The 26789-nt window shown below is 38.2% G+C and overlaps 1 protein-coding gene across 3 annotated transcripts in view; it reads left to right on the top strand.

The window, feature by feature from the left end:
* Positions 1-26789, top strand: part of TRIM37 (tripartite motif containing 37) — a 114699-nt gene that overhangs the window by 64796 nt on the left and 23114 nt on the right. For all 3 annotated transcript variants that reach the window (XM_029211623.1, XM_029211624.1, XM_029211625.1), the window contains exons 16-19: positions 164-300; positions 5112-5197; positions 14486-14680; positions 22211-22519. In XM_029211623.1, coding sequence (XP_029067456.1) covers positions 164-300; positions 5112-5197; positions 14486-14680; positions 22211-22519 — 727 coding nt within the window. The remainder of the gene's footprint in view (positions 1-163; positions 301-5111; positions 5198-14485; positions 14681-22210; positions 22520-26789) is intronic.

Raw genomic sequence — 26789 nt, 5'->3', positions numbered from 1 at the left:
TACCAGGTAGTGTGGTTATGTGAGTTATCTCTACAGGGCACAGCAGTCTAGGCACAGGAGCGGAGAATTCTGATGATTACCTTATTCTTTGGTGCTGGTGCTTGGGCCATGGGCTGAGTGAAAACATTTGAGATAGAAGTCTTCTTTCTTTGCCTTAATCTAGCATGAGCTTTCAGATGGAGATCTGGATCTGGATCTTGTTGGTGAAGATGAAGTAAATCATCTCGATGGCAGCAGTTCTTCTGCCAGTTCCACAGCAACAAGTAACACGGAAGAAAATGACATTGATGAAGAAACCATGTGAGTGTTCACATTAACTACCACTATAAATCATCTAAGTGGTAATTATTAGAAGCATATTAATTAAGTTAGGCCTAAAAATGTGGATATTAAGGATTTTTTTTTCTTGATCTACAGTATCTTATATAAATAAAGGAACTTGAAGGGAAGAGTGAACTGATTTCCTCCCTGTCATCTCTGGGTTCCAAACTGAGCTTTAGTTTTTGCTTTAGCTTTAATTTTGCAATTATTTCATATTTAAGAAAAGTTGCAAAAATATTAACAGGGAATTCCCGTATTTCCTTTGCCCAGATTAATTCCCCAAATTTAATATTTTGCTTTGTTATGTTTCTTTTCTCTCACTCTATATAATTATTTTGTGAGACATTTGAGATTAAGTGAATATACTTCTCATTGTGTACTTCTAAAACCAAGTATGTCTCTTATGTAATTTCAGTACCATTATCAAAATCAGGAAGTTAACATTGATGTAATACTATAATCTATGACCTTATAGAAATTTTGACAGTGATGTCCTTTGTCTGGTTTAGGATCCAATTCAGGATCACATGTTGCTTTTTTTTTTTTTTTTTTTTTTTTTTTTTTTGCGGTACACGGGCCTCTCACTGTTGTGGCCTCTCTGGTTGCGGAGCACAGGCTCTGGACACGCAGGCTCAGCGGCCATGGCTCACGGGCCCAGCCGCTCCGCGGCATGTGGGATCTTCCCGGACTGTGGCACGAACCCGTGTCCCCTGCATCGGCAGGTGGACTCTCAACCACTGTGCCACCAGGGAAGCCCCACATGTTGCTTTTTGTTAAGACACTTTAATCTGCTTCAGTCTGGTTCATGTAGTCTTTTTTTTTTTTAATTTGTTTTTCATGAGTTTGACACTTCAGAGAAATACAGAGTGGTTATTTTGTAGGAAGTCCCTCAATTTGGAGTAGTCTGATATTTCCTCATAATTAGATCGAGGTTATGCACTTTTGGCAGGAATAAGACAGAAGTGATGATGTAGCTTTTTCAGCGCATCAATGTGAGGGGACAGTGGAAGGCGCATGTCTTCAATCTGTCCCATTATGGTTGATTGATTTAGAATACTTGGTTAAGGTGATATCTGCCAGATCTCTCTACTTTTCCCCGTTGTAATTAATAAGTATCATGTGGGGACATATTTGGAGACTGTAAATATCTTATTTCTTGTTGTACTTTAGTCCACTAATTTTATCATTCATTGGTGATTCTTGCTTGAAAAAGATTACTGTGTTGATTGCTGAATGATGATTTTCTAATGCCATCCTTCTACGTTTATTAATTGGAATTCTATTCTAAGGAAGAACTTTCCCCTCTGCCCCATTCATTAATTAACTAATTAATTTCATTAGTATAGACTCATGGAGTTTTGTATTTTTAAATCATTTAATCCACTTACTATCATAATTTATTGCTCGGATTGTCCCAGATTTGGCCAGTGGCAGCCTTTTAAAAACTCCTGTGTCCTTTCTAGATGTCCTCATTATTTTATAAGCACTTTCTTATTTTCTGGCATTACAAGACATTCCAGGTTCATCTTGTACTTTCTCTGTCCCAGCCCTGGCACCAGCCATTTCACAAGAGTAAGGTGAGAGTTTTAAACCCCCTATTTGACCTCACCCCCCATTTCCACAAATTAGCTCCTCAAAATAGACCTTTTTCACTTAATGTTCCCTCTTTAGCATACGTGGCAAATTGCCTAAAAGGGTTAGTTGAAATGTGAAGCCTTTAAGTCATCAAATGAGAAATCATTATTAGTGATATTTTTAATTATATAGAATAGAACTGATTAATTTGAATTAACATGGAAAATTCTTTTAGGTGGTGATTCTATAAAGTGGAATCCACCTTGATAATAGCTTAAATACATGGTTCTATCTGAATTAATTCCTTTGACTGTTAGGTCTCTTGACTTTTTTCAAGGTAGTTTTGAGGGCAATTGGATTTTACGTAAAATTGGATTCACAGCATCTCATTAGATTGACTTTTTAATGCTTTTTCTACTAGAAAGTATTCGATTATGTTCCCTTTATATACATCTACAATAATATCTTGATCCAAACTGTTTTATATAATTCATAGAAACAGCACAGTTAATCTTGAGCTAATTTGAGCATCTGGGGAATCATAAACTGTTAGCTCTTACGAATTAAGGTCAGTTCCTTGTATAGATGGGGAAATAGATACACAGTTGATTTGGGTGATGGTTATTATAAACAGCTTTTAGTTAACTAGAACACATGTATCAAGTAGGCCTTTCTTCTCTTCCTCCACCTCAGTCTTTCTATGATAGTATTATATATTTTCTTCCTGCTGTTTTTTTCTTTTTATTTTGAGGTAATTGTAAATTCACTTGCAGTTGGAGGAAATAATACAAGATCCCATATACCCTTTGCCAAGTTTTCCCCAGTAAAATTTGTATACATGCTTTGCAAATACATTCTCCCACTCTGTAGCTTGTCTTCTCCCACTCTGTAGCTTGTCTTTTCATATTCTTAACAGGATCTTTTGCCAATCAGATGTTTTTAATCTTTCAACAGTGTTTTGTAATTTTCAGAGTATATGTTTTACACATCTTTTGTTTAATTCATTCCTAAGTATCTTATTCTTTTTTATGCTATTGTAAATGCAATTGACTTTTCTTTTTAAATTTCCTTTGTGTATTGTTCTTTTGCAAGAACATGAAAATCCAGTTGATTTTTGTTTCTTGCAACATTGCTAACTCGTTTATTAGTTCTAATAGTTTTTTTAATGGATTCTTTAGGTTTTTCTATATACAGTATTACATCTGTAAATAGATTTAGTTTTACTTCTTTTTTTCCAATTTGGATGCCTTTTATCTCTTTTTCTTGCCTAAGTTCACTGCATAGAATGTTGAATAGAATTGGTGGTAGTGGACATTCTTTTTTTTTTTTTTAATAGATTTATTTATTTATTTAGGCTGCATCAGGTCTTTGTTGCTGCACGTGGGCTTTCTCTAGTTGCGGTGAGTGGGGCTCTTTGTTGCGGTGCACGGGCTTCTCATTGCAGTGGCTTCTCTTGTTGCAGAGCACGGGCTTTAGGCACGCGGGCTTCAGTAGTTGTGGTACGAAGGCTCAGTAGTTGTGGTTGTGGCTCATGGGCTCTAGAGTGCAGGCTCAGGAGTTGTGGCACAGGGGCTTAGTTGCTCCACGGCATGTGGGATCTTCCCAGACCAGGAATCGAACCCGTGTCCCCTCCATTGGCAGGTGGCTTCTTAACCACTGCGGGGAGTGGACATTCTTTCTTGTCTTGTTCCTGATATTAGAGGGAAAGCGTTCAGTCTTTCACCATTAAGTGTGATGTTAGCTGTGGGTTTTACATCTATGCCCTTCTAGTCCTGGTTTATTGAGTGTTTTTGTTATGAAAGGGTATTGGATTTTGTCATATTCTCCTTCTGCATCTATTCAGATGATCATGTAGTTGTTTTTTTTTAATTCTGTTGATATGGTGTTTTACATTAGTTGATTTTCAGATTCTAAACCAACTTTGTATTCCTTGGTTAAATTCTATTCTGCTTTGGTGTGTAATTCCTTTTATGTTTTGCTGGATTCCATTTGAGAGTATTTTTTTATGTTCTTAATAGTGTTACACCTTTCTCTGTGGCTCAGTTTTTAGCGGCTGCTTCCTTCTGCAGGCAAAATCTCTGAGCCAGAGCTCTGAAGCTGGAGTGAGCACAAAGGTGTGCTTATTTCTCCCACTTTAGAAGCTGACCCATTGTGGATGGGCAAGTTGGGGGCTGTAGCCTCAGATCTTTTCGGTTTGTCTTCTCAGGCCTGGGACCTCTGCTTTATGAGTGAATTGGGGCACTGGGGATCTGGGCCCCAGTTACCTCAGCATGCTGCATCCAAGGTAGAGCCTTGGGTCTGGGTAGAAGAAGGGAACCCCTACCTCTTGGTCACATACACCTGACTTTAGCCTCAGCCACGGGTAGCTGGGAACAGGATGAGAAATGCTGATGTCTTACTCCTCCTGGGAATATAGCCCTTCTGTTGGGGAGCTGTGGGAAATGGGAGCCCTATGTTCTTGGCTGCACCAGTCTGAAGTGGAATTTCTGTATCACTGAATGGGGGTGGGGAGTGGTCTTGGTTCAAGTACCACAGACTCACTGTTGTTACCAAATTTTAGTACATTTTTTTGAGGAGGTGTTTTCATTTGCTATATGCTCTTAGAACCATTTCCAGAGTCTAAATGGTTGCTTTAAAAAATAATTTTCACCAATGTCACTGGAAAGCAGATCAGTAGAGCTCCTCGTGCTGTCAGTCCGGGAACTGATTTTAAGACTACTTTAAATACTCAAAACTAGCACTGATTAGTGCTGTTCCATATAGTACTTTGTCATTTAAAATAAGGTGATTGTGTTTTGATAGACAACACCCTCTTTTCTGAAATAGTATTTTAAGAAAATAGTGTTTAGTCACATATAGTAATTTAAACATCTTTCTTAACCTTAAAGTGTACTGTGTTAAGCCTAATTTACTACCATTAAGTTACAAATCCTTTGAAGCTATAATCTCTTCTGCTTACAATGGTTTTCAGATTTTCTATTTTAAAAATTAAATGTTGCCAACCTATCTTGGTATTTTAAAAAGGTAGATTGAACATTAATAATACTGCCCATACATGTGATAATGACAAAAGTCTTTTCCCTCAATTTTGTATTTAGAAATATTCTATTACTTCACAGGAGAAAGCTATACGCAATTGTTATGAAGTTCACTGAGGTGTGACAAGTAATATTAATTGTACTTACTATGTGGAATGATGAATTATATATTCTTAGGTCTGGAGAAAATGATGTGGAATACAACAACATGGAATTGGAAGAGGGAGAACTCATGGAAGATGCAGCTGCAGCAGGACCTTCAGGTACTGAGGCCAGGCCCCACAAGCTGTTCTGCCTTCTCTCTGCTCTTCTCTGAATGTATCATATTTTGATATGTGGCAGCCATTGCTCTACATGTTTCATGGTGTTAGAAGGACTATATTTTATGTATGGATTTTAGAGTGAATTACTAATAGTATTTAAAACAGTAATAATAGCTAAAATTTAATGTGTTCCTATGTACCAGGCACTGTGCAGAAGCACTTTATGTGTACCTTATCTCATTTGCCTATAAAATTCTTGGCGATAGGTTTTAATATTGTCTTCTTTTTATAGCTATAGAAACTGATGTGTAAAGGAATTAAGGAACTTGCTGTCTTTTCACAATTAAGTAAATGAAAGAGAGGAATTAGAGTTTTCAGTTTATTTGAATGCAAAGCTCATCATCTTATCTACTTTTATATACTTAACTGTCTTTTATGATACATAAGTCTTACTTGTATACCTATCTCAATTATAAGAATAATCTTAATAGAATTGTTGAATCTTTGACTTAAAAAGGACCTTTTGAGAACTCATTTTATATGTGGAAATAACTCAGAGATTTAGTTGCTTAGATCACATAGGTAGTTGTTGGTATAGCCAGACTAGAACCTCATATCGTCTTCGTGGACCCAGTTTTTTGCCAAAGTACATTGCTCCTCCTAGGATAACCTTACTTAAATAGTAGGTGTTTCTTTTGTGTTCTTGGACCTATTTAATTAAGCATGGGAAACTTGGCTAGAACAATTATCAGCTTCTGCTTTACTGGTGCTGCTTCTGTTTGTACTGCTTCTGCTTTACTGGTGCTGCGTCGGGTCTTAGTTGCGGCACACCGGATCTTTTGTTGCGGTGCACAGGCTCAGTAGTTGTGGTGTGTGGGTTTCTCTCTAGTTGTGGCATGCAGGCTCCAGAGCGCGTGGGCTTTGTTGCCCCACGGCATGTGGGATCTTAGTTCCCCCAACCAGGGATCGAACCCGTGTCCCCTGCATTGGAAGGTGGATTCTTAACCACTGGACCACCAGGGAAGTCCCCCATACTGTTTGGATGATTGTAGCTTTGTAGTGTAGTTTGAAATCAGGGAGTATGATACCTCTAGCTATGTTCTTTCTCTAGATTGCTTTGGCTCTTCAGGGTCTTTTGTGTTTCCATACAAATATTAGGATTCTTTGTTCTAGTTCTGTGAAAAATGCTGTTGGTGTTTGAATCTGTAGATTGCCTTGGGTAGTATGGTCATTTTAACAATATTAATTCTTCCTATCTATGAGCACAGTGTATCTTTCCATTTGTGTTGTCTTCAGTTTCTTTCATCAATGTCTTAACAGTTTTCAGAGTGCAACTCTTTTATCTCCTTGGTTAGATTTATTCCTGGGTTTTTTTTTCTTCTTAATGAAGTTGTAAATGAGATTATTTTCTAATTTCTCCTTCTGATAGTTTGTTACTAGAGTATAGATATGCAACAGATTTTTGATTTGTATTAATTTTGTATCCTGAAACTTTACAGAATTTGTTGAAGAGTTCTAGTAGTTTTTTGGTGGTATCTTTAGGGTTTTCTATGTGTAGTATCATGTCATCTGCAAACAGTGACAGTTTTACTTCTTCCTTTCCAATTTGGATTTTTAAAAAAATTTTTCTTCCTGTCTAATTGCTGTGGCTAGGACTTCCAGTATTATGTTGAATAAAAGTGGTGAGAGTGGACGTCCTTGTCTTGCTCCTGATCACAGAGGAAATGCTTTCATCTTTTCACTGATGAGTATGATGTGAGCTGTGAGCTTGTCATATATGGCTGTTATTATGTTGGGATATGTTCCCTTTGTACCCACTTTGTTTATAGTTTCTATCATAAATGGATGTTGAATTTTGTCAGAAGCTTTTCTTGCATTTATTAAGATGAGCAATTTTTATTCTGTAATTTGTTAATGTGGTGTATCACATTGATTGAGCCATCCTTGCATCCCTGGGATAAATCCCACTTGATCACAGTCTCTGATCTTTTTAATGTTTTGTTGAATTTTGTTTGCTAAAGTTTTGTTGAGCGTTTTTGTTACTACGTTCATCATTGATATTGGTCTGTAATTTTCTTTTCTGGTGGTGTCTTTGGTTTTGGTATCAGAGTGGTGCTGGCCTCATATAATGAGTTTGGAAGCATTACTTCCTCTTCAATTTTTTGGATTAGTTTGAAAAGAATACCTGTTAACTCTTTAAATGTTTGGTAGAATTCACCTGTGAAGGCATATGGTACTGGACTTTTGTTTGTTGGGAATTAAGTTTTTTTTATTACTGATTCAGTTGAAATTTTATTACTGGTAATCAGTCTGTTCCTAATTTTCTATTTCTTCCTGATTCAGTCTTGGGAGACTGGACATTTCTAGTAATAATCCATTTCTTCTAGTTTGTCCATTTTATTGGCATATAATTGTCTGTAGTAATCTCTTATGATCTGATGTGTCTCTTTGTATTTCTGTTGTGTCAGTTGTAACTATTCCTTTCCTTCTACTAACTTTGGGTTTTGTTTTTTCTTTTTTTTTTTTCTTTTTTTTTTTTCTAGTTCCTTTAGTTGTAATGTTATGTTGTTTATTTGAGAGTTTTCTTACTTCCTGAGGTAGGCTTGTATTGCTGTAAACTTTTCCCTTAGTATTGCTTTTGCTGTGTTCTATAGATTTTTTGGATCATCGTGTTTCTGTTTTCATTTGTCTCAGGTATTTTTTTTATTTCCTCGTAGATTTCTTCAGTTGATTAGTAGCATATTGTTTAGCCTCCACATGTTTGTGTTGTTTGCAGTTTTTTTCTTGTCGTTGATTTCTAGTCTCTTAGTGTTGTGGTCAGAAAAGATGCTTGTTATGATTTCATTCTTAAATTTCCTGAGACTTGTTTTGTGGCCTAGCATGTGATCTGTCCTGGAGAATAATGTTCCCTGTGCACTTGAAAAGAATGTGAACTCTGCTGCTTTTGGGTAGGATATTCTGTATATAGAGATCTATATCTATATATCTCTATTAAGTCCATCTAATAGACGGACTAATGTGTCATTTAAGACCAGTGGTCTAATGTGTCATTTAATGCCAGTGTTTCCTTATTGATTTTCTGTCTGTATGATCTATCCATTGATGTAAATGGGGTGTTAAAGTCTCCTACTATTATTGTGTTACCGTCTATTTCTCCCTTTATGTCTATTAACATTTGCTTTATATACTTAGGTGCTCCTACGTTGGGTACATATTTATTTACAATTGTTATATCTTCTTGTTGGATTGATCCCCTTATCATTACATACTGACCTTCTTTGTCTTTGTTATGGACTTTGTTTTAAGTCTGTTTTGTCTGATGTAAATATTGCTACCCCACGTTTCTTTTTGTTTCCGTTTCCATGGAATACCTTTTTCTATCCTGTCACTTTCAGTCTGTGGGTGTTTTTAGATCTGAAGTGACTCTTGTAGCCACATATATATGGGTCTTGTTTTTGTATCCCCTGGGCTACTCTGTGTCTTTTGATTGTAGGGTTAGTCCATTTATGTTTAAAGTAACTATTGATAGGTATGTACTTATTGCCTTTTTGTTAATAGTTTTCCGTTTCTGTATTTCGTTTTTGTTCCATTCCTCTTTTGCTCTCTTCCCTTATGATTTGATGACTATCTTTAGTGTTAGTTTGGATTTCTTTCTCTTTTTTGTGTGTGTATCTATGGCTTTCTAGTTTGTGGTTACCATGAGGTAACACACACACACATACAGACAGACACATGATTATTTTAAATTGCTGATTTCTTAAGTTTGAACACATTATAACAACCTTGAATTTTTATTCCCCTCCCTACCCCCACTCCATGTTTAATGTTTTTATGTTATATTTTACCTCTTTTTTGTACCTCTTAACTGCTTATTGTGGACATAATGAGCTTTTATCCTTCGTACTTGCCTTATAAGTATTTGATCTACTACAGTCAAGATGTTAAGTTGTCCGTTAAACAGATCTTTCTTATACAGAAGCCTAGGTATATAGTAAAATAGTATATACTAAATTTAATTTTTTAGACAGTATTAAATAATGATATAGCTTAAAACAAATATTTAGTGACTCAGGTGGCCTCATTCCCATAAGAATTGCTTTTAGTTTATTCAGTTATTTTCTTTTAGTTGCAAGAGAATTTAGGCTTAATAATATGTGCTGAAAAGGGTTTTAAATATTTTTCTAATGTAGAACCTTAGCTAGTTGAATCAGCTGAGTATGAAAAATCTATTCTGTTGATATAATTGCCTGCCATGTGTAACTTATGAAACACTGCAATAATACTTCTAATTTGAGAACTAAAAAGTTTTGACAGTATAATACTTTTGTAAAACAAATTGACGTTGTATAAAGTTATTACTCAAAACATCTGTTATATATTTCAGGTTAAAGATTTTTAAGGTTACTTGTTCCACACATGTTTAATGAACACCCACTAGGTATCAGCCATTGTGTTGTTCATTGGGTTTATAAAATGAATGAGCATCACTTTTGCAGCACTAGTCATTGTAAAACTTTGTGGTTGTAAATATAGATACAGGGTGACACCAAAAATGGAAAGAACAGCTAATTGGAAATGGGTGAAAAAAGGTTTCAGAGAGAGAGAGTGATACTTGATCTTGCTCTTTAAAGATGAGCTCAGTTCATTAGGCGAACAGGGAAATAATGAGATTAAAGAGCAAAGGCATTCTAGGCAGAAGTCGCAGCATTGTCCTTTTTGGGAACTTCAGATATTTGAGAGTTTAGTTTATATGGGGGCAGGCCAGTGTGAGATTGGTAAGCAGGAACAAGATTAGGTAATGGAAAGTCTTATTTGCCAGACTAAGGAGTTTGGGTTTTAAAGGTCTTTCTTTTTTTTTTTTTTTTTTAAATAAATAAATAAACGTGCATTGGGTCTTCGTTGCTGCGTGTGGGCTTTTCTCTAGTTGCGGAGAGCAGGGGCTACTCTTTGTTGCGGGGTGCGGGCTTCTCATTGCGGTGGCTTCTCTTGTTGTGGAGCACGGACTCTAGGCGCATGGGCTTCAGTAGTTGTGGTACGCAGGCTCAGTAGTTGTGGCGCACGGGCTTAGTTGCTCCGCGGCATGTGGGATCTTCCCGGACCAGGGCTCGAACCTGTGTCCCCTGCATTGGCGGGTGGATTCTTAACCACTGCAACACCAGGGAAGTCCCCACTAAAGGTCTTTAAAAGGGAATGTGATCAGATTTGTCTTTATAATGGAAAATGGATGAGCTAAGATTAGTTAGAAAACTACCGCGGGAATTCCCTGAGAGTCCAGTGGTTAGGACTCCATGCTTTCACTGCTGAGGGCACGGGTTCAGTCCCTGGTTGGGGAATTAAGATCCTATAAGCTGTGTGGCAGGGCCAGAAAAAAGAAAGAAAGAAAAAAAAACTACCTCAATATTCCAGGAGAGAAATTTTCAGGGCCTAAAATAAGGTAGTAGCAGACAAGGTAAAGAAGAAGAAACCTTTTGAGAGATGTTAAATAGTGTCTACACAACTTGCGAGTGTCTTACTGGATTGGTTGGAGTTGGTGGAGATGTGGGGATGATCCTTAACATTTCTAGGTTAGCCCGTGCCATTACATAAGCGAATGAGTCCAGGAGCAGAAGATAGTATATTCCGTTTGATCCATGTTGGTCTTGAGAGGCCTATGGGACCCCCATGTATTGATCTCCAGACCCATATAACTGGCTGCTTAGAAGACCACAGGTGTGCAGTCTGGTCTATTAATGTATATTGCTTTTTAAAAATAAGTATCAGAATTTTTATTCATTAGAATAAATGAATTAATTTAAAATATTATTCAAAAGTTTTATCCATAATATATAAAGAACTTTTACAAATCAATAAGAAAAAGATAAGACAACCTTTTAGTAAAAAAGACAAAAGACAAGAATAGACACTTCACGAAGGAGGCTGTCTAGGTCACCAGTACACATTTTTAAAGGTGCTCAGCCTCTTTTGTCAGAGAAATGCAAATTGTGATGTGTCCCAGTGTGGATCTCTTGAGTTTATCCTACATGAAGTTTGTTGAGTTGAGTTCTTTGGATGTTTAGATTAATAGATTTCATTATATGTGGGAAATTTTTATCCATTTTTCTTCAAATAATCTTTCTCCTCCTCTCTAATTCCCATTATGTGTATGTTGGTACACTTGGTGGGGTTCCACAGGTCTCTGAGATTCTGTTCATTCTCTTTTTCAGGAAATGCCAGATAAAAACCACATTATGATACCATTGCATACCCACTGTAATGGCTAATACATTTTAAACTGGCAATATTAAATATTGAAAGCATTTGGAGAGGTGGAAACTCTCATAGCCTGCTGGTAGGAATGAAAATTGATACCACTCCTTTGGAAAACTGTTGGGCAATATGGGCTGAAGCTGAACAAACACATCCTATGGCTTTCCCAGTTCCAACAGAGTGGGAGGTGGTGTTTGCCAGTCGAATTTTACAAGATAATTTAGAGCAGCATTGTTCTTTTTCAGGTGGTTTTGTTTTCTTGCGTTTTTAATTTAAAAAATATAAATGTAATTTATAACAAAGTAAAGGATGTGAAAAACTGGAGAAGACTAGAAAGGTAGTTTGGGTCTAGACTGTGTAAAACCTGGAATGTCATTCTAATGCATACAGGCACAGAGCTTAGATAGATCAGTGTAACATTTTAGCAGGGTTAATCTGCCTTGGCTTAGGAGGAGAGGATCCATTTTCTTTTTTATGAGGTGTTTTTTTGTTTTTTTGTTTTTTCCGAGTGAAGTTCAAGAGTATATATCTGCTTGTAAGTTCAGTAGCTTTATTCCTAGTAGCCAAAAGCTAAAAGCAACCCAAATTCTTTCCTAATAGTAATAAGGAAAGAAACTGGATATATTCACATTTTGGAGCCCTGCACAGAAATAATGAAAGTGAATAAACTGCTATATATAACAATATAGATGAATCTCATGAATATCATGTTGAGCAAAGAAGCAGGATATGAGTACAACTGTATCATAACATTTATGTAAAGTTCAAAAACAGGCAAAACTAATCTATGGTGTTTAACTCTGGATGGAAGTTACCTTTGAGGAGGAAGGTTAGTGAGCAATTTTAGGAGGCATGGAGGAATTTTGGGGTGCCATTAATTTGTGACCATACACTAGGCTGTATACTTATGTATGAGACACACACACACACACACACACACACACACACAGAATGATGGCAGTGTTAGCTCTGAGAGAGGGAAACTGAAATAGATGCTAAAGTCTTTGATGCCCGTGGATGAATGTGATAGTGAGTAGAAAGGGTGGGAACATGGGAGGGAGGGAGTAGCCGAAGGGCATGAACCACAAAGGAAAGGAGTTTTTGTTCATTGGTGAGAGTAGTGACCTGGAAGAGGGGTTAGAAACAGAAGACTGTTAATGCTCCTTTCTGTACTGGGGGTCCATTTAACATGGGAGAATGAGCAACTTTTTTTTTTAAAGAAGAACTAGATATCCGGGCGGTAGATACCATACTCTGGGCTACTGAGTTTATTTACTAAACAATCAGAACCACCTGAGTAGCTTTTTGGAAAAAGGTCCTGGGTCCCATTCTAATATTCTCGTTCAGTACATCTAGAGTAGGGCCAAGAATTTTTAAAATTCCTCCAACTGACTGATATGCAGCCTGATTCGGGAACTCCCTAGTAAAGGAAAATGGCTAAGAAACAGTTTCGAGGTGGAGGGGGGATAGTTTTCTGCCTTTTAAAATAGGAGTTGCAGTGGGTACAGAGGCTGAAAGAAAAATTGGCAATGGGATAATCCTTAGAAGAGGAAGAGGATGGGGACTTCCCTGGTGGCACAGTGGTTAAGGATCCGCCTGCCAGTGCAGGGGACGCGGGTTCGAGCCCTGGTCCAGGAAGATCCCACATGCCGTGGAGCTACTGAGCCTGCGCTCTAGAGCCCGTGAACCACAACTACTGAAGGCCGCGTGCCCAGAGCCCGTGCTTCGCCACAGGAGAAGGCACTGCAGTGAGAAGTCCGCGCACTGCCACGAAGAGAAGACCCTGCTCGCCACAACTAGAGAAAGCCCGCACACGGCAACGAGGACCCAATGCAGCCAAAAATAAATAAATAAATTTTTTTTTTTAAAAAAAGGAAGAGGATGAAGAAGTAGGAGAAGGTAAGGACATAAGAATGTGAACATAGATGAAAAACATATAAGTAAATAACTGGCCTGAAGCTTCTGAATAACTAAACTTTTCTCCTAAGTTTTTCCCCCAGATCTCTTTGGAAGCACTCATGAATAGTCAGAACCTGATTATTTCATGCTATTTTTTATATTATCTACTTTAAGACTTTGCTGCATGTAACATTATTTAATGTTGTGTTTCTTTAGAATATATTTAAATAGCTTTATTTAAGGAGGTCAATTTTTTTTTTTTTTTTTTTTGCGGTACGCGGGCCTCTCACTGCTGTGGCCTCTCCCGTTGCGGAGCACAGGCTCCGGACGCACAGGCTCAGCGGCCATGGCTCACGGGCCCAGCCGCTCTGCGGCATCTTCCCAGACTGGGGCACGAACCCGTGTCCCCTGCGTCGGCAGGCGGACTCTCAACCACTTCGCCACCAGGGAAGCCCAAGGAGGTCAGTTTTAACCAACATTTCCATATCTAACACTTGTTAGGCATTGTACTAGGCGCTAGAGAGAAGTCAGATGGTTTCCTTGGCTTAAGGAGCTTATTATCAATACAGGTAATATAGAGATGACATTATTTTCAGATGTCTATATTATGCATCTGTCATTAGCAAGGCAAGTCTGAAATCGTCAAACTGTACTTCAGTATTTAATCAAACTAGAAAAAATGTCTGCCAAACCGTCATGACCTGAGCATTTTGCTGTCCAGAGACCTGGAGAAGACTTCTGCTATTTTGGTGTCTAGTTCCTTGGGATCTGTTATACCAGGGAGCTTGACTTTGATCCAAGACCACTGGGTTATGCGATATATTCTCCTTTTCCTTACCCTCATACCCCTAACCATATATACTGTACACATTGTCACCTTTTTATTTCTAGGGTTCAGGATGGGGTTGAGGATTATGCCTGAATTTTGAGTAGTAATGAGGCCAGTCGTCAGCCACTGTTCTTTGTACACCTCTCTGGGCAATATGGTTTCTTCTCTGTGCTTCTTATCATGAACACCAACTCCTAAGAGGTCCATAGAGAAGTATTCAAACAACATCAACCAGTTTACTTTTTCTTTCTTTCTTTCTTATTAAATCTGTCCAATTATATAGCTTTCATTTTCTACATCTCTTTCTTTTGCAGGTAGTAACCATGGCTATATGGGTGCCAGTAGCAGAATGTCAAGAAGAGCACATTTATCCTCTGCTGCTACCAGTAGTTTATTAGACATTGATCCTTTAATATTAATACATTTATTGGACCTTAAGGACCGGAGCAGTATGGAAAATCTGTGGGGCTTACAGCCTCGCCCGCCTGCTTCACTTTTGCAGCCCACAGGTAAAATATTAGCAATAATTTCCCATTTTTCTGTGCTTCTCCAGAAGAACTCTTAAATTTGAACCCAAGTATCTTAAGTGTTGGAACATGGTATGTTTCTGTAGCAAATTGATTTTTCATTGTATGTTATAAAAATATATCAAATCAATTTTTTGTTGTTATTGTTCAAAGGTGTTTTGTGCAAAAATAATGTCAAAATGCCTGTAAGAAGGTTTTTATATGATTTGCCTTTTAGATTGTGACTGATTGACCGTTTGATCTGTATGAAATACAGTTGTCCTCTTTGTGAATGGACTTCAAGTTTTGCAGGCTTCATGAATATCCTAACTTCTTAGTGGAACTGTGTCTAAGTTAGAAATAGAAAAAGAAGGTTTACTTATGTTTTGATGTTTAATAGCCTAAAAATGTATACCAATTAGTATTTTTTTTTGAAAAATTATTTGTTAAAGAGGAGTGACATTTGTGTTACTGTAATACACTGTATACACATACACAATTTAAATGTATAGTCAAACCTGGACTTTTTGAAACTTTTAGACATAGGCATTTACTTTAAAATGACACATTTTAAAAACCATTTTTGTTGGAAAGCTTCCTAAAATATACTGCACATTTTTCTTTCTCTTTTTTTTTTTTTTAAGGAATATTTATTTTTTGGTTGCATTGGGTCTTTGTTGCTGTGTGCAGGCTTTCTCTAGTTGCAGCGAGCAGGGCCTGTTCTTCGTTGCAGTGCACGGCTTCTCATTGCAGTGGCTTTGCTTTGTTGTGGAGCACAGGGTCTAGGAGCACAGACTTCAGTAGTTGTGGCATGGGGGCTCAGTAGTTATGTCTCACGGGCTCTAGAGCGCAGGCGCAGTCGTTGTGGTGCACGGGCTTAGTTGCTCCACAGAATGTGGATGCTTCCCAGACCAGGGACCGAACCTGTGTCCCTTGCATTGGCAGGCACATTCTTAACAACTGCACCACCAGGAAAGTCCCTACTGAACATTTTTCTACCTTCCTAAACAACAGTTACTATACAGATTAAATCAATGATTTACAACAGTGATTTTGATGCTTCTTTAAAGCAGCAGAACTCATTTTTCAAGTAGAATTTAAGGCAGAGTCTCAGTGTAGAAAACAGAGAAATAGAGCTGCTCTAGTGGGGGATAGATCGGAGCTTGGATTATTTAGGCCTCTTTTTTCCTAAGGTATACTTCCTGGAAGCCTGGGTCCTCAATCTGAGTGTCTCCAATCAGGTTATGAAACAGTTGCGTTTTATCTATGGTCGAAGTACATTTTGTATTATGCCTGTACTCTTGTAGTACTTACCACATTGTAAATAATTTTACATTTTTTTTCTGAGACATTTTTGTTTTAGAAAACTTTTTTTTTTTTTTTTTTTGTGGTACGCAGGCCTCTCACTGTTGTGGCCTCTCCCATTGCGGAGCACAGGCTCCAGACGCACAGGCTCAGCAGCCATGGCTCACGGGCCTAGCCGCTACGTGGCATGTGGGATCTTCCCGGACCGGGGCACGAACCCGTGTCCCCTGCATTGGCAGGCGGACTCTCAACCACTGCGCCACCAGGGAAGCCCTAGAAAACTTTTAAAATATAGAAAATTGTAAAGAAGAAAATAAAAATTACACATAGTTCTTGTGATCAACAAAGAAATACCCTTAAAAAAAACGCAACTTATCACATTGGCAAAGGTTTTGCTTAAATTATAACCAGTGTTGGGGATTCCCTGGTGGCGCAGTGCTTGAGAATCTGCCTGCCAATGCAGGGGACACGGGTTTGAGCCCTGGTCCGGGAAGATCCCACATGCCGCGGAGCAACTAGGCCCATGAGCCACAACTACTGAGCCTGCGCGTCTGGAGCCTGTGCTCCACAACAAGAGAGGCCGCAATAGTGAGAGGCCCGTGCACCGCGATGAAGAGTGGCCCCCGCTTGCCGCAGCTAGAGAAAGCCCTCACACAGAAACGAAGACCCAACACAGCCAAAAATAAATTAATAAGTTAATTAATTAAAAAAAAATTATAACCAGCGTTGTTTGCAAAGACCTAGTGAAACAGACAAGTTCTGTTTCTGTAGGTAGATGTATACATTGGTTTAACAATTTTGAAGGAAAATTTTGTAGTAGGTGTAAAATACCTCTATCCTTTAATCCTGTGACTTCACTTCTAGGAATATATTCCAAAGAGAAAATAATCAGAGTTGTTGAAAATATCCAACAATTCAGTTATGGTTGAAAAATTACAGTTTTGCCATGGAATAGCATATTTTATAGACAGGTAAAATCATGTTTTTGAAAAATATTCAATGTCATTGGAAAAAAAAGAATGCAGACTACATAAACAGAGTTAAGATCTTGGTTCTCTGAAAGTTTAGCTTTCTGTTAAAATTAATAATATAAATGAGATGACTTGAGTTTCAAATCCAGGTGATTAAAATGCTGATGACAAGGAGGATGGGGGAAATAGTAGAGAGAAAGAGCAAGGCTTGGATTTAAACATCTTGAGTTTGACATACCAGTGGGATATCACGGTAGAGATGCCCAGTAGACAGCTAAAAATTAAGAACTGGAATACAGGCAGTTATTTGCCTAGAAGTGATACTGGCTAATTAAAACTAAGGGAGTAAGATTGCAAAGGGGTGAGTTTCAAGAAGTTTTTCAAAGAAAGGGGCTAGGGACATAATCATGGTGAACATCTATTTTTATTGAGTGTGTGGAAGATGAGTCAGATGAAGAGGCTTTGGAAAGGAGAGAGAACAGAGTCATGGAAGCCAAATGAAGATAACCTTTCTATGAGAGGATATTTAAAGGATAATGTTAGAAAAAGATCCAGCTTTCTTTTTATTAAAAAGATTGCTTGGATTTCGATGTTCATTTTTGATTCTTTGCATATTCTTTCCTTCTCAGTCTGTATATTTTCATTTCCTTTTTTTGTCATACTGCATTAGCTGGAACTTCCGGTAGAGATTAAAAAGGAGTGGTGAAAAGGTGTTCCTGATCTTGATGGGAAAGCTTCAAGTTTCTCACCATAAAGTATGATACTAGCTGTAGGTTTTCTTTTTATATATATATAAATTTATTTTATTATTTTAAATTTTTGGCTGCGTTGGGTCTTCATTGCTGCACGCAGCCTTTCTCTAATTGTGGTGAGCAGGCGCTACTCTTCATTGCAGTGCGATGGCTTCTCTTGTGGCAGAGCATGGGCTCTAAGTGCGCAGGCTTCAGTAGTTGTGGCACAAGGGCTCAGTAGTTGTGGCACAAGGGCTCAGTAGTTGTGGCACAAGGGCTCAGTAGTTGTGGCACAAGGGCTCAGCAGTTGTGGCTCGTGGGCTCTAGAGTGCAGGCTCAGCAGTTATGGCACACGGGCTTAGTTGCTCCGCAGCATGTGGGATCTTCCCAGACCAGAGATCGAACCCGTGTCCCCTGCACTGGCAGGCGGATTCTTAACCACTGTACCACTAGGGAAGCCCTATAGGTTTTCCATAGATATTCTTTATCAAGTTAAGGAAGTTCCCCTTTATTCTGAGGTCTTATCGTGAATGGTTGTTGGATTTTGTCAAATGCTTTTTTTTGCATCTGTTGACATGATGTGATGGATTACATTAATTGATTTTCGAATGTTGAACCAGCCTTGCATACCTGGGATAAATCCCACTTGGTTGTGGTGTATGAGTTTTTAAATATGTTGTTGAATTCAGTTTGCTAATATTTTGTTGAGGGTTTCATGTTCATCAGAGATACTGATCTGTAGTTTTCTTGTAATGTCTTTGTCTGGTTTTGGTATTAGAGTAATGCTGACCTCATAGATTGAGTAAGGAAGTGTTCCCTCTGCCTCTTGCAGAGATTGTAGAGAATTTATCTAATTTCTTCTTTAAATGTTTGGTAGAATTCACCAGTGGACCCATCTGGGCCAGATGCTTTCTGTTTTGGAAAGGTATCAGTTACTGATTAAATTTCTTTAATAGATGCAGGCCTATTCATATTGTCTATTTCTTCTTGTGTGAGTTTTGGCAGATTGCCTTTCAAGGAATTGGTCCATTACATCTAGATTATCAAATTTGTTGGCATAGAGTTGTTCATAGTTTTCCTTTATTATCCTTTTGTTTCTTTCAACACATATTGAGTGAACACCTATCATGTATCAGACTCACTGCAGGTTTTTGTTCTTAACCACTGTGCCATAGAAAGAACATCGTAAGGGGCATCAGGGTTTGAACAACAGATAATGTAGCCGAACTAGATTTTAAGATACATGTAGTGGTAAATAGAAGTGGAAAGTCAAGTTGGATCTGTTCTGTGGAAGGCCTTTCATGCTTGCCTGAGGAATTTATTCATAGTGGACAGTGGGGAGCCATTGTTTTAGTTTAGGAATAGTTTGATTCAAACTGTATTTTAGAAAGCTTGCAGGGCTGAGAAAGCTATCAGACATGAAAATCTAATCAGGGTATAGTTGTAGAAGTTAATTGTGGTTCCTAGTATGAGAGGACAAATTCCTACATTTCTGTGTATTTTCTCAATTATTATATGCTTAAAAATATGTGGAGCTGGGATAAGGCCTTCAGAATCTTTTGACATTATAAAAGTTGTACTTAACCTCTAGGGAACAGATTAACCTAGGCAATGTATAATTAAGATTTTACTTATAGCAAACAGTTATGCTTGTAAAGGTAGAGTTTATGGGGCTTGGCAACTAACTGTAACATGGTAAAGAGGACTCTGAAGTGGCTTAGGTGACCAGGAGAAGGGTGACAGCATTGACAGATACTGAAGTCTGGAGGAGAAGCTGTAGAGAATTGTCGTTCTTGAAAGGTACAACTGAGTGATATGAAAGAAGTGTTATAGCTGAGACTCTCAGTTCCATTAACCTTATAACTTGGCAAATTCAGGAAGGCTTCTCATCTTCAGTGCAGTAAGTATCCTTAAGTTGTCAGGTTCCTTTGGTGAAATTCCACAGCACCTTACACTCTCCTGTCTTAGCACTTAACCACACAGTACTGAAGTGGATTGAGAGCTTTGTGAGGGCAAAGACCGGGTGTTCGTCTTGTTCACTGTTATATCCTCTGCCTAGCACAGTGCTTAGCATTTGAAACAAACTCAGTAATTGTTTATTAACTGATTTTTCAGATGATGGAGGTTTGTTTAAGTCTGTTTTGTATTTTCCCATTTGGGCTTCCTACTTTTAAAAATTCTTGTCAGTTTCTAGTAATAATAAACCGAACCATGTGGTTTAATACAGGTTTTCATATTTAAGTCCAGGTGGATGTGGGGTGGGAGGTGGGAGCCACAAAGATTTTATTTAGCAAAACATTTTGAGTATTTTGTGCCATAGGCTGCTTGGCCTGGAATATAAAGATCACTAAGATGTAATCTCAGCCCTTAAGTTGTTCACATTCTACGTGTTTGTCTTCCTTACTGTAATGTGATAAGTGCTGCAGTAGAAGTGGACTCCCTGTGCTCTACAAAATTAGGTGAGAATTGATTTGAAAGAAGGGGAGCAGCTGGTGGTTTAGGTGCCTGAAGAAGGAGACATTTCAGATTACACCTGATGAGTTTGGGTTAGTAGAGCAAAGGAAAGAGGACTTGTGAAAAGGATGAAAGCGAGATAGAACATGGCTGGTATGTTCGAGATGCAAACAGTTCCAAAAGATTGGATATGTTTGGGATAGAGGCAGAAGATAAAGCCACTGAGAGTGAAGGTGGAATCAGATAATGTAGGGCCTTGTGTGCCATGCTGGTGCTTTCCTTAGTGAATCTAAGCGGGAAAGTAATATCTGATTTGGGTTTTAGAAAACTGCCCTGACATCTTGGTGGACAATGGGTTGAATGGAAATGTGCTACAGAGTGTTTTCACAGACATTAAATCTTCTGAGCTTCACAACCGTCCTGTTACATGTATATTATTGCCTTCATTTTACAAATAAATAATAAGTGGACTCAGAAGTTGGAGGACTTAAAGGAAGTTGCAGCAGCTAAATGGTAGATCTGCAACCAAATCCTGGATTTCTAAAACCTCTCTCTTATTCTTGCTTTCAACTGCAAGTAACAAAATGCTGCTAATCGTGGCTTAACTAATAATAATAAAGGCACTTTATTATGCATATTAAGCCTGGAGGTAAGTGATTCCAGGTTCATCAGGTATTTAAAGGCAGGGCAAGGGATGGTCTTCCTGCAGTTCTCTTGCCTCTTCTGTCATGGCCATAAGGTGACTGCCACAGCTTCATACATCATTTATTCACAAGAATATGTTACTAGCAGGAAAGAAAAGACTGGATGGAAAAGAGACTTATCTGTGACGCTGGAGAGCAAAGTTATTAATATTAAGATCACTGACTTTGGAGGCAGACTCCTTCGTTTGAATTCAAGCTCCTCTACTTATTATCTGTATCACCCAACATAATAAAATCTCCTTATCAGGATAGAAAATCTCTGCCTCCCCTCCCCCCAGCTTTTGGCTGAAACTCTGAGCCATGTGCCCACCCTAAATGCTCAAAGAGGAATGAGCTTAGACCAGTCCTAGACTCATATCCTCTGGGGCCGAACAAAGGATGGACCTAACCGTCCAGAGCACACTGCTGCCCACCTAATACCTGAACACAATCTGGGTTCTTTTCGCATGGTAGAAGTGGGGTGATAGCTGTTGCACACACTAGGATGCTACCTTGCCCTGTTATATGGCAGTAGATTGTTACAGTGTGTAAGCAGGTTCAGCTATCATTCCGAATTGTTCTTTTGTCTACTTAGGGTACCTATTGGTCCCCTGTTTGTTGGGAGGGGTGTGTGGTATTTTTTTGGGTAGGGAACTTTGTTTCTTTTTGCTTTGCGTCAGTCATAATGTTCTTTGATTTCCAAAATATCTACCTCATTTGCTCTTCCTGCATAGAAAGTGTGTGTTTTCCTTGGTCATTTCTCTCTTCTTAATATTTGGGTGGGCGAAAAGAAATTAAAAACAACTTTAACTACTTTCTCTTGGAAGAGTGAAAGCATTGTTAGTTTAGTGGCTGCAAAGACTCAGTGACAAGGAACTAGTTTTTTATGATATTCCATGGCACTTAATAGCTGTATCTACATTGGATGATAGTTCAGTAAATCAATTTTTTAAATTCAGTTAGCATATATTTTTTATATAATATGTATAGCATATTAGACTAAGTGGCTTCTAGGTTTATGTTTTTTCTGGTTTTTTTTTATTGTGAACATAATAAAAGCTCAGTATAGAAAATTTGAGAAAAGTGGAAAACTATAAAGAAGAAAGCCCAGGCAGTAGGGCAGCTTTTAAAACTTTTAGAAGTAAATACATAATTCAGATTTGAGTGATTATAATGTGACCCAGATTTTAACTTTGTAGGTGTGAATAGAGTAGGATACTTGTGTCTGTCTTTATTTTCATTAATGGGATTTAATGCATGCTTTTATGTTGATACCACCTAAATCACCTTAAGTTATTTACACCTCAAATTTGCTTATAGTCACAGTATAGAATGGTTTCATGAATGTTAAAGTCTATATTAACATGACTTGTCACTTTCTCTCTGAAGCATCGTGTTCTCGAAAAGATAAAGACCAAAGGAAGCAGCAGGCAATGTGGCGAGTTCCCTCTGATTTAAAGATGCTAAAAAGACTCAAAACTCAAATAGCTGAAGTTCGATGTATGAAAACTGATGTAAAGAATACACTTCCAGAAATAAAAAGCAGCAACGCCGCTTCTGGAGACATGCCGGCAAGCCTTCTTTCTGTTGACCAGGCAGCTCTGGCTGCATGTGGAACCGAAAACTCCAGCAGATTACAGGATTTGGGAATGGAGCTCTTGGCAAGGTCATCAATTGCCAGTTGTTACATACGAAACTGTAAGTGAGAAAGATTCTATTAGTTTTATTTCTCCATGTGTCATTTGGGAAGCTAGAGGACAGGTTATTTTCAGAATAATAATATTCAAACATCTCCCTCACAATGAATTAAGACTACAAATGCAAACAGCCTTTTCTCCCATCCAAAACTGACTCTGTATTTTCTGCTGTGTAACAGAGCTAACATTTCTTGGTTGCTTATTCTATATGGGTCAACAAACAAGACAAAATCCTTAACCTCGTGGATCTTGCATTCATGTATTCATGTGATAGGAATTGGACATTAAAATGTGTAGACAAGTAAAGATAATTTCAGTTAGTAAAAAGCACGTGAAGTAAACAACAGAGTGAGATGGGCAGAGCAAGTGAGGTGTGTGCTATTTTAGTTAGGGTAGTCAGAAAGTCTCTCAGGAGGCAACAGTTGAACTGATATCTGAAAGTTAAGAAGGTGGCAGCCATGCAGAGATCTGGGGGAAGCATTCTTCAGGGTAAACAGAAAGGAAAATGCAAAGTCCCATATAAAGGATTTGCTCTGCATGTTTGAAGGCTCGAAGGAAGACCATTTTGGCTGAACATGGTGAATTAAGCAGAGGCGAGAGTGACAGGAAATAAGTCAGAGAGGTAGGCAGGAGCTAAATCAGGTAGGTCTTATAAGACCTCAATAAGGAGTTTGAGTTTTATTCTGATTTTAGGAGAAAGTCTCTAGAGAATGAAAATCAGGGGGGTGTTTATGATCTGATACACCTTTTTACAGAGATGACTTTCTTTGTTGTGTGAAGAAGGGTCTGAAAAGGGTTGAGAGTGGGAGTTGTGAGGCCTGTAACAATAGCTTGTGTGAAATACGGTGACTTATTCTGGAGTTACTACACTGGGTAGGTGGGCTTGCTCATGGTCTTCCAGCCTTTCTTAATTCTCCCAAGGATGGTATATAACTAGTACTACTCTAGGTACATAGGACAGAAGTTAATCTATTACATACAGTAGATATTTTACACCAGGAGGGCTCAGTTCTTTGCCACAAACCTCGTAAGAAAGGTTTAAGGGAAAGAAAAAAACTAAGAATGATGTTTCAGTGTTTGGTCTAAGCAACTTAGTGACAGGTGGTGTCATTAATTGAGACACAAATCAAATAAGGAAGAAGCAGGTATGGGGATTGTTGTGCCATAGGGGCAGGAAGTCGGGAGTTCTTTTTTAAACATACTAGGTTTGAGATGTCTGCTAGATACTCTAGTAAATATCTCATAGGCAGTTGAGTGCTACATAAGTCTGAAGGATATGGGGTTAAAGCTGGATATAAACAGTTGGAAGTCAACAGTATCAGATGTTGTTTAAAGCCAGGGATCAAGTATGAAGGGAATGTAAATGGAGAAATTTTGGTTCTGGGCACTTAAATATTTAAAGGCCTGGTAATGAAGGGGAAGCCAGCAAAGGAAATTGAAAAGAGCAATCATTAAGGGCAGAGAAAAACTAGAAGAAATGAAATCTCAAAAAAATTTTTAAATGCGTCTCAAAACAGTGGAGTGGTTGTATCATTGAGAGGTGTCAAAATGAAGGGCAGGTGACCCTTTTAAGAACCATTTCCATTTAGGGGTATAGCAGAAGTGAATGAGGTGAGAAAGCAGAGCATGTCTGCGCAGCTCCTTCAAGAACTGTCACAATAAATTGGGTGGTCACTGGAGGGGTTGTGGAGTCAGGAAAGAGTTTGTTATCTGTGTGTTGTTTTCTTTCATTTTCTTAAACATATATGCTTTTCTTAGCTGGGTGTTTTTGGTGGTACATATACATAACATAAAATTTACCATTTTAACTTTTTTTTTTTTTTTTTTTTTTTGCGTTATGCGGGCCTCTCACTGTTGTGGCCTCTCCCGTTGCGGAGCGCAGGCTCCAGACACGCAGGCTCAGCAGCCATGGCTCACGGGCCCAGCCGCTCCGCGGCATGTGGGATCTTCCCAGACCAGGGCACGAACCCGTGTCCCCTGCATTGGCAGGCGGACTCTCAACCACTACGCCACCAGGGAAGCCCCATTTTAACTATTTTTAACTGTACAATTCAGTGGCATTAAGTACATTCACACTGTCGTGCAACAGTCATCACTATTCACCTCCAGAACTTTTTCATCATCCCAAACTGAAATTCTGTATCCTTCGAACAGTAACTGGGCATTCCCCCTTTCCCCTACCCTCTGGTAACTACTATTATACTTTCTGTTTCTATAAACTTGACTATTCTAGATATCTCATATAAGTAGAATCATACAATATTTGTCTTTTTGTGTCTGACTTATTTCACTTTAGCATAATTTCTTCAGGGTTCATCCGTATTGTATCAAGTGTCAGAAATTCATTTCTTTTTCAGGCCAAGTAATATTCCCTTGTATGTATATGTGTGTGTGTGTATATATATATGTATATATATATATATATATATATATACATATATATATATATATATATACATATATATATATATATATACATATATATATATATACTACATTATGTTTACCCATTCATCTGTTGATGGACATTTGGGTTGTTTCCACTTTTTGGCTGTCATGAATAATGCAGCTATGAACACATGTGTGCAAATATCTGTTCAAGTCTCTGCTTTCAGTTTTTTGGGGTATATACCTAAAGTGGGATTGCTGGTTCATATGCTAATTGTGTTTAATTTAAAAAAAGTTTTTTTTAAATCATGGTAAATTTTAACACATTTTGTTAAACAAAATTTACCATCTTCACCTTTTTATGTGTACCTATCAATGGCATTAAGTACATGCACGTTGTTGTGCCAGCAACACCACCATCCATCCACAGAACTTTTCTTTTTATCTTGCAAAACTGAGTCTCTATACCTATTAAACGGTAGCTCTCCCTTCTTCCTCCCCCCATCTCCTGGCAGCAACCATTTTGCTTTCTGTCTGTATGAATTTGATTTCTCTGGATACCTCATATAAGTGAAAACATAGAGTATTTGCCCTTTTGTGGTTGACTTATTTCACTTAGCATAAGCTTCTCAGGGTTCATCCATGTTGTACCATTCAGTGCAAATATCTGTTCAAGAATAGATGTTTCATGAACAGACACAAGGAATATCTTGTGGGTTGCTGATATTCTCTTCCTTTTTATGGCTGCATAATATTCCACTGTGTGTGTATATACTCATTTGTTCACCCATTCATCTTTTGATGGGTACTTGGGTTGACCATGTATATGAGGATTTATTTCTGGGCTCTCCATATGTGTGTTTATTAAAATGGGATATATTAATGCTTGGTACTGATGGCAATAATACAGTAGAGATGAATAGGAAAGGGGATAATTGCCAAATACATAGGATTCTCTTAAATAAAGATGACAGTATAATAGAAAAATGAGTAAAGGTTATGATTAGGTTGTTAACATAAGTAGAAATACAAAACGGCAGTAAATGTATGAAAAGATACTCAACCATATCTAGTTGTCAAGGAAATGAAAATTTAAAACCAAAAGAAATAATGCTTTTTGGATGGACTTTTGCAAAAAGTTTTTGTTACATATTTCTGCAGATACTTCCCCTGTTGTCACTTGTTTTTGTTTTCTGCTAAACATGAAATTTTAAATTTTTAAATTTCAAGATCTATTAAGAGTATTCATGGTTTGGGGATTTAATGTTTTTATTTGGAAGGCCTTTTCAACTCCAAGTTTATAAAAACAACACTTATTTTCTTAGTTCTAGTTTTGTTTTTTAACTTTTTTACATTTAGGTCATTATTCCATATGTAATTTGTTTTTTCCATGATGGTGTGTGAGGTAATAAGTTCAGTGATCCACCCCCCTGCCCAACCCACCCACCCAAACGAAACATGTTTTTTGTGTTTGTTTTTTTTGTGGTACGCGAGCCTCTCACTGCTGTGGCCTCTCCCGTTGCGGAGCACAGGCTCCGGACGCGCAGGCTCAGCGGCCATGGCTCACGGGCCCAGCCGCTCTGCGGCATGTGGGATCTTCCTGGACCGGGGCACGAACCCGTGTCCCCTGCATTGGCAGGCAGACTCTCAACCGCTGCGCCACCAGGGAAGCCCACGAAACATGTTTTTTGAAGAATCTGCTCTGCTCAACAATATGGAACTCATCCTTTATATTATAGACCAAATTGCCGTATTTACATAGTTCTGTTTTTAAATTCATTCATAGAGGCTGAACCAGGTGAAATTGCCAATATGAGACTTTTTGTTTGTTTCTGGCCACACCACTCGGCTTGCAGGATTTTAGTTCCCCGACCAGGGATCGA

The sequence above is a fragment of the Monodon monoceros genome, unplaced genomic scaffold (assembly GCF_005190385.1).
Source record: "Monodon monoceros isolate NGI ecotype Baffin Bay Population unplaced genomic scaffold, NGI_Narwhal_1 Super_Scaffold_9, whole genome shotgun sequence".
Taxonomy (NCBI): Eukaryota; Metazoa; Chordata; class Mammalia; order Artiodactyla; family Monodontidae; genus Monodon; species Monodon monoceros.
The sequence above is the reverse complement of the archived record's forward strand: the minus strand, read 5'-3'. Positions and strand labels throughout refer to the sequence as shown.